Here is an 8646-nt window from a genome sequence, read left to right as displayed (position 1 = left end):
CGTCGAAACGGAAAGCTTCATTTCGACGCGACCACCACCACCACCACCACCTTATTCCGGATATGTTCGTAAATCAGATTTTAAGACGTTATCAAATTTGCATAATACACGGTTCAGGACGCTCTTGAACAAGATTCAGGCGCCTCCGCCGCTTTCCAAATTAAATGCGGCTAGCGTGGCTCGAATGTCCCAGAAAGTTTGTTAGGTCTCGAGAATATGTTACTCGCGTGAATTCAATCAGATAATTTCATGCGATATACACCTTGATTAGGAGTTCTTATCTTAATAACTTTGAGAAGTAGCCCCTCTCTCTCTCTCTCTCTCTCGCTCTCTCTCTTCTGGCATATGAAAAAGAAATTGGAATTTAAAATTCAAACATTTCGTGTCATAACAGGAATAATAATGCGATAAAACCGACGAGCAACAGTAACCAGTGCGATGACATTCGATCCTCGCGCAGTTTTCTGTTTTTCTTGCCGTTTATAATCGTTCGCACGACTTCTTCTACTTAAAGCCACTTGAGGCTACCATTTATAAAGTCTGGCAAGTTCTCCTCCTCGCAGCACATCGTGTGAAACTACCGCGTGCTTTTCTCTCTCTTTTTCCTCTTATCCCATTCATAAAGCAGGAGATATTGAAAAAGAAATGGCAAGAACAATTTCGCTTTTGCTGGCGAGGGGGGGAAAAAAAGAGGAATAGAGAAAGAGAGAGAGAGAGAGAGAGAGATTCTCTCTCGCTGGAGAAAGAATTCACCTGCTGATCTAAGTCACCATTTGTATTGTCCGCGTATATTGCGGGCACATGTGGCTCATAAAATCGTATCGCGTCCAGCCGTTTCCATTCGAAGATATTTCTGTGCGCGCACGCGGATAAAAACAAATATGAATGGCAGCGATACCGGCGGCAACGTTATACGCCATCCACGACCGCGTCGTTTAAAAGGTTAATGTCGATATTCCAACGAATGTAAATAAACATTTTTAGCGACACTCCGCGAGCTGATCATTCTGGCGAATCGTAGAAAAAGATCAGGAATTACGAGAGGGGGAAAGGCGATCGAAAGACGGAATCGTCGACGCACTTTTATACGTTCCTTTTTCTCTCTTTTCTCCCCTTTTCGAACGCGTTCTTTTTACTATTTGATTAAAATTGTTTAATTAAAGACGCCCAGAGGAAGCAGTTTGTCTCTCCATTGAGTTCGACGATAGTAAAAGAGCGGCATCCGCACGAGAAACAACATTGCCTTTCGTTGTTTGTTATCTATCCATTTCATCATTTCGCAACAAGAATCTTACCTAGAAATGCAACGCGAAACGGACGCACTAAATTATACCGTCAGGTGGAGTTAGCACGAAGAGATTCGTGTATAAGAAATCCTCAAGGTCGCTTCTTTGCACGGATGGATTTTACGGGTTTTAGTGTTCAGCAAATAACATTTGCCGCTTAGTTTGGTATACGAATATGGTTTGCCGTTTAGTGGCTGATGTATTGATGCAAAAGCCAGCCGTGTTTGGACAGCATCTACTCGGTGGAAAAAGCGAAATGGGTTTACCGGTTATATGCTGTTTTGACCGCAAAAACCGACCAGTTTCTACAACAATTGAAGCAACTGGTCGCAAAATCGCCCTTCATTATTCAGCTCTCTCAGCGAAAGAGCGAAATGTTGAGTATCTTTTTTTCGGCAATTTTAACTTTTCCGCTCTTCAATTCTGCAATTCTGCAATTCTGCAATTCCACGGTAAACGACTCGGAAAGTCCAGTACCCAAATTTTACTGTCTCCGAAAATAGGAGATTCTTCCTAAATTCTTTCATATCAAACAATATACTATATACATATAAATAAATGTAAAAATAAAAAAACAATCAACTTCAAATGCATTCGCATTTGTTAAGCTTGCAATTTGCGTAAACCTCAACGTCCGTAATTTCTCAAGAGCTTATTCCAAAAGCCTCCGTAAACGTAAATGGCGCAGAGACGAAAAAGTAACTTGACACACACATCTATACTTAATACAGTGGCTCGGGAAGAGACCCTACAACTTTGCTCTTTACGAGAAGTCTTCGCGACGGTGGTCTCGTTCGTAAAGTTAACAACGTGGATGCAGGTATACTGTGTTTGTGGAACGGCCATCTCTCACGCGTGTAGCCGTGCTCGCTCGGCAAAGCGGGTTCTCTCGGCTCGAAGGTCGGACACTTTCGAGCGTCGAGCACGGATTCCCGGCATCAGTGCTCGAAAAGAACGGCAGAGAGGCGGATACTTACATCTTGTAGTGGTGCTGCATGTGGTGACCGACTAGGTGCATGTCGGTGGCGTGCTGCTGTTGCTGCATCTGCTGGTGCTGCTGTTGTTGCTGCTGCGGCTGGTGCATACCCTGATGATGGTGAGTCTGCGGGGGGTCCAGGCTGGATGCACCCAGCAGGGTAGCGCTCTCCCTGAACAACGTTGCCACCTGCATCCTGGCTCTGTCGTTCGCGTTCTTGCTTTCACCGGAAGTGATCCGCCGTCGGCCGGCGTCGCGGTGTCGCACGCGTTATTCCTTCTGTACCCCCGTGCCTTTACGTCGCTTCTTCACCGTCGCTTAAATCAAGGACGGCTTGCTCCGGGATTAAAACGGATCTAGGTAATCCCTGCGTAACGTGAATACGGTTTCTTCGTGACGATGAAAGTCTACCGTACGTCCCTACGCGTTTCACGGCTCGGGATCGATACCCGGCTCCGAGATCCTTCGAAGGTGATTATTAGGATCGCGGGTAGTTTCCGAGAAAGGTTCTTCGGATCGCGTGATCGCGGAATAATTGTGGATCTTTTGCGAGTCTTTCGATTACCACGACCGTGAGGGGTGATCAGGGTAAATAATATCCCTTACTGTCTTTTAATTTCTAGAATCGTGAATAATCACAGGATGCGACGTCCAGTCTGTAGTGACAGCGGTTGAAGAATAGAATTATCAATTACTCGAATACGACTATCGTTCGTTTCTCTACCGAATCCCCCCCCCCCTTCCTCCCTCCCAACAACAATGGCTTGCAGAGAACGTGCCGTCGGCACTTGAAAAGCGCGGCTTTTCACGTTCCTTGCTTCACGAACACCTGATTCGGAATAACACCTGATTAACGATCGCGGCGTACACGCCGCGGCCAGCGGCACGACGACGCTCGTCGACGGCCACCGTCGCGGCGGCAAAACTGACGTCGATGACGACGCGGCGAGAATCTCTTTCTCTCTTTCTTTTACTCTCTGTTTTTCTCCCTCTCCCTCCCTCCCTCTCTCTCTCTCTCTTTCTCTCTCTCTCTCGCTCTCCCCCTCTCCCTCCCTCCCTCTCGGTGAACCCCGAGAGTCGAGAACTCAGTCGAGACCCCGAGAAGTCGTCATCGTCGTTACCCTCGTCGTAACGACCGTCGGCGACGTTACCAGCATCCTCTCCGCGAGACCGCGATCGCCAGCCGGAACGCCTCCGCGCCGACAGGCCGGAAGCCACAAAAGTCTCTCAGCTCTCCTCTCTTTCCTCTCTTCTCCTGGGCCCACTCGCGTGCGCGCGCGCGGCCTGGGTCCGCTCGCACTAACACACACTCACGAAAGGCGCGGACGCGCACACAACACGCGAGCCGCACACGGGATCACTGGCCGCGCGGATGTACTTCGTTTGGGATTGGGAGCTTTCTTTCTCGGAGGAGTTTCTCTCCCCTCGGCCTTGCGTGCGTCCTCTCCTTCTCTCTCTCTCTCTCTCTCTCTCTCTCTCTCTCTCTCTCTCTCTCCCCGCTTCCCACCGTTCTTCTCTTCTGCCTCACTACGTTTATATTATCGTCCCTTCACCCGCGACACAATGCCGCCTCAAATTCACGCACTCCGTGTCGTCTGTCATGTTCTCGCCGCGGCCGTCGCGCGCACCTTTTGAATTACGCGCACCGCCCGCCGCCGTCTCTCGTCGCACCGTTGTAGCCGTCGATGCGGTGCGGTGCGGTGCGGTGCGGTGCGGTATGGTGTGGTGCACCCACGCCCCGCTAAATGCAACCGCGCGCGAGGGTGGTTGGCGCGTTATCGTTAGTGGTTCTCGCGCTTCTCACGGCGTGTGCGTGCCGGTCACGTCGCGCCAAGCACAACGACACTGCGCGCCGCGACGTTTCTTACGATGACGTCTCTCCGCTCTCCGCCGTCGACTCTCCGTCGAGCGATGTTCGTGCCGATAACTCGCGATACCTCGCGATACTACGCCGAACGATATCACGAGCCGAACAGCAGGCGTACCGTGTACGTATTCCACCGTGCGTATACTCGCACCGTCTCGCAGTGCTGCGTGAAATCTTCCTGCGAGAGGGACTTGCTCGACGCAACACGCGCGTACACGAACCGTGTTTCACGGACGACTCGCAGACTTCTCCGTCGCTTTTTGCGTTTCTCCTCTGCTCTCACGAGTGCCTCTCCTCTTTTTCTCTCTCTCTCTCTCTCTTTCGAGTTCTCCTGCCCTCGCCTCCGCGGCGCAAACTCTCCCTGTCCCTCTCTTACTCTCTCTCTCTTTCTCTTTCTCTCCCTCTCGTCGTGTAAACACGCGCGCACACACACACCGCAGAATCTGTAACCGCGGCAGCAAGAGTCGGCACCGCACTGCTCGACCGTATCGCTCGCTCGGCCGCTCGAACCGCACCGCTCGTACGTTTCCGTTGTTGCTCGACGACGTTCGGTCGTGTTCGGGTTCGAAGCCTCACGACGGTGGAGGCGGTGGAGGCTTTCGTGGCGGTGATGGAGGCGGCGGCGGCGGCGGCGGCTGTGGCTGGTCCGGCATAGTCTGTCCTTTTCTACTTTCCACTCACGCCGATCTGCGTCTCTCTCTCTCTCTCTCTCTCTCTCTCTCTCTCTATACCATTAAACTCTCACCCTCCTTTCCCTCTTCCTTCCCTCTCGCTCCTCAAATGTACTTCTCCGTTTCTTCCTCTTCCTCTCTCTCCCACGCACGTGCGCTTCCTCTCTCTCTTTGTCGCTCGTCTTCCCTCCTTTTCTCCCACGATCGTTTCATCTCCTCTTCTCCTCCTCTCTCTTCTCGTCCGTCACACTCGTCCACCTCCCACACCCACCGCCCTCCTCTTTCGCCCTCTTTCTCCCCGTCTTTCTTCTTCTTTCTTCGTACGTCTCTCATTCTTTACATCCTCCATTTTTGTTTTTTTTTTCTTTTTACGACTGTCCTCGTCCCGCTCGCGGCCAAGGATAGTCGATGAGCGGACTCGACAGGGGTTAATCGATCGCCGGCGATCGATGGTAAATCATGGCACGCGCCCCGGCGATCGATTGAGATAGATCGATCGTAAGTGCAGCTCGCGCGATCGTTACTCGGTACGCGGCTACGTCGGCCGCATCGACGATAAGGCACTACCGTGGAGAGAGAGAGAGAGAGAGAGAGAGAGAGTGAGAGGGGGGGGAGAGAGAGAGAGAGAGAGACGAACGTATAACGGTCACTCTCCGCGCGCGTAGCAGCCAACGACGAAGCCAGGGCCGAATTTACAACGGATCGGTACGTCCTTTCCACCTATGGACCGAGGACATTATGCAAATTAGCTCTCGCGCGCGAACGGCAAGATTGTATTTGTGTGAGGATGTTGCAATGGCAAGATTCTTGAAGATGCGACCGGGGAAGACGGGTTCGCGCTCACATATTTACGTAGGTGATCTTTTTTTAGATTCTACACTAGCGTGCCTCCTTGAGGCGTCTTCATCTTTATCTTCGTTTTCACCTTTATCTTCATTTCGCCTTACTCCTCATTTTCATCCTCACCTTCGTCTTCTCCGTTAGTACATCTTATATTGGCTTTTGTAATCTACTGACAATGCTGACAGTTTCGTGGTCGTAAATACGGCTCTTCGAAATACATTACTACTACTGTCTGTGTGTAATGGAGCACTTCTTAGATGGAGAACACTCGATTCGATTCAGTTCCGTTTGGTTCAGGTGTACATGTGTAAGGTTACGAGCGATTATCGTGGCAGAAAGTTTGCGACAAGTATGTAACGCCGAGCAGCAGTTGCTGTAAAGAAGGGCATAAATATTGCAAACAGTTCGACGACGAGTTTGGATTTAGATGATGCATTCTTAATTTCGATTACTGAAAATACTTCGCGGGGTCAACGTATTATGATACTTCGTGCTCAAAATTACATCAATGATGCTGCGTTAAGAGTGTTAGCATCTACCAGAAATATCAGGAAGTTGCAAATTTTTAAGGTCGATATAAGAATAAGTTTCAGCAATTGAAGTCGGTTCCGGAGTTAAATAACATCTCTTCATTTATTTTATTTACATTTTCTTAGACTTTGTTTAATCCCTTAAGTAGATTATTCTTTGCGAATTCCGAGATTTTTACAGGTTATGTTTATCAATAGATAATGACGACGTAATCGTTGCCTAAATAAGTTACCCGAACGTTTCTCGAATAGGAGCTCGTTTAAGATGCATTTTGAATTCTCTGATTGGCGCGAGAGTTTCGAATTGAATATAAAATAAGTTGACATATATATATACATGGGGGTTTTAGCGAAGAGGATAAAATGCTCAAGTGCGACTGAAACGGGCAGATCTAGAAACGGTTTTGCCGGATGTATATGTATATACATCTCTATGATAACACACACCTATATTTTCCCTACGTTTTCATTACTCCTCGCAATGTAATCCCGGCGACGCCGATAAACAATTAACGATTGCGGTATTAATCGGCCACGTTGCGATGCGGCTCGCCTCATTCCTCATCATCGCCGTTAGTCGTCGTCATTGTCGCCACTGCCGATGCACGCTGCTCATCATCGTCGTCGTCGTCGTCGTCGTCGTCGTCGTCGATCGGGATCGATCTCGCTCGGAGGAGAAATGAACTGAATTATTATTCCCCAGGGTTGATTTCCGATTACGTCCTCCGCGGGACACGACGACGGTACGCCTCGTCGTGTAACCAAAATAAACCTCGTGTGTACGTGCGCGGTCAGCGAACGAAGAAACAAGCGAAAAAAAAGGAAAAAAAAAAGGAAGGGGGAAGGAAGAAACCGCGAAAATATCGGACGAGGTCCAGCTCCCGCGCGAGATCATCGATCTCCTTTTTTTTCGCCGCCCTCCCCGCCCCGCCGGTTCTTATTAATAATCGATTCGAATTATCGATCGTACAGTCATCGCCGGTCATCGCTGTGTCCGCTCGCCTTCGCCCTGGCACACCGGTCCGTGTCTGCCTATATTCCGCTCCGCCTGGATGCACGACCACCGCCGCCGCCGCCGTCGCCGTCGCCATAGCGCGCCGCGCTCGCCGTTACGTAGTGCGTATGCGTCAGCACGTACAATATCTCTGCGTGCACACGTACTACGCGTCCGCGTTTCGCGTTGGCGTCCGTGTGTTTGGTTGTCGTGTGCGATGTGTACAATGCGCGCGACCGCGGAGCGCGAGGATGTGTTGCGACGGAGCAAGCGCGAGAAAGAGAAAACAAACGGAGAAAACGCATGTGTGCGGCGTACCTCTATGTGGTATACGTGCGTGCACGTGTGTGTGTGTGTGTGTGTGTGTGTGGGTGCACGGCACGGTGTGGGTGCATACGGTGACCCTGCCGCGCTGGATGAGTGGGTGGAAAATCAGGGGCGTAGCGAGGATCTTCGAGAATTCGGCGCACTCGGGAGAAATGCGCAGCTGTGCGTCTCGTCCAACATCAGGAGTAACATATTTCGCCGTGCGACTCTTGCGAGAAGAAGTTTGCGCTTCTCGTGAACGAAACGTTACCGTACGCCTTCGTACGTTTCTCTCCGAGTCTTTTATATCTGTTTTCCCCCCTTTCCTCTCGCACTTCTCTCTTTCTCGCGTGTACACCCGTTTTGTTTCAAACACGGAATACATTCGAAAGTGCGATCGAACGGAACGAATGTCGCGTTTTGGCCAAGTTTGTTGACTAATCGAAATCCGACTTCTTTCGCCAACATCTTATCACATTCTCTTTTTATCCTTCTTTTTGTACGTCTGATACTACGAATCTCTTATTATCGTCTGACTTTCATATCTAGTTTTATTATTACATAAAAACTTTACTACATGTACATTAAAAACTAAGAATTTCGAGCAATTATGTTATATCAATTATAGTTTCTATCATCTATTCTGTAATGAATAATACGAAATCTCATGTACCAGATTTTTTTACAATGTTCCACGCGATAATTCATAGACTTTCTCCTGATTAAATTTCCGAAATAGTCTTCGGGAAGCCACGATGAAATTCTACATATCAGACGTTCGCTCTTCTCTCTCTCTCGAGGGTGTCAAAGCCAAAACCTCTTGACACGCTCCTGCCTGGAGCGACACGTGTGTGCGTGTGCGCGCGCGCGCGCGCGTGTGTGTTGTGCGCATAGCCAGGTTGCCACGAGAGGAGGCCCCAGAAGGCGAGAGACGAGGGGGGAGGGAGGGGGTCAACGAGCGAGAGGGATGTAATGGTCAGGGAGGACGAGGGGAGTGATGTTCACGCGTGGGAGGAAGAGAAAGGGATTGAGGGAGAAGGAGAGATTCAACGGGTGTGTGTGGAACACGTGCGCGTGAGAGAAGGACGGCGCGAGGAGTTGGACGAGGATCGTCGCTTCGCGAACGAGAGAGAGAGGAGAGATCAGTCGAAAGGGGCGGGGTGGGGGGAGGGG

At 50.1% G+C, this 8646-nt stretch overlaps 2 protein-coding genes across 3 annotated transcripts in view; one reads left to right on the top strand and one right to left on the bottom strand.

The window, feature by feature from the left end:
- Positions 1-3275, bottom strand: part of LOC108749398 — a 118891-nt gene extending 115616 nt beyond the window's left edge. For both annotated transcript variants that reach the window (XM_018488068.1, XM_018488069.1), the window contains exon 1: positions 2264-3275. In XM_018488068.1, coding sequence (XP_018343570.1) covers positions 2264-2457 — 194 coding nt within the window. In that variant the 5' untranslated portion in view covers positions 2458-3275. The remainder of the gene's footprint in view (positions 1-2263) is intronic.
- LOC108749397 overlaps positions 1-8646 on the top strand; it is a 133656-nt gene that overhangs the window by 108895 nt on the left and 16115 nt on the right. The window lies entirely within an intron of this gene.

Source organism: Trachymyrmex septentrionalis, unplaced genomic scaffold (genome assembly GCF_001594115.1).
Source record: "Trachymyrmex septentrionalis isolate Tsep2-gDNA-1 unplaced genomic scaffold, Tsep1.0 scaffold29, whole genome shotgun sequence".
In the NCBI taxonomy this organism is placed as follows: domain Eukaryota; kingdom Metazoa; phylum Arthropoda; class Insecta; order Hymenoptera; family Formicidae; genus Trachymyrmex; species Trachymyrmex septentrionalis.
The sequence above is the reverse complement of the archived record's forward strand: the minus strand, read 5'-3'. Positions and strand labels throughout refer to the sequence as shown.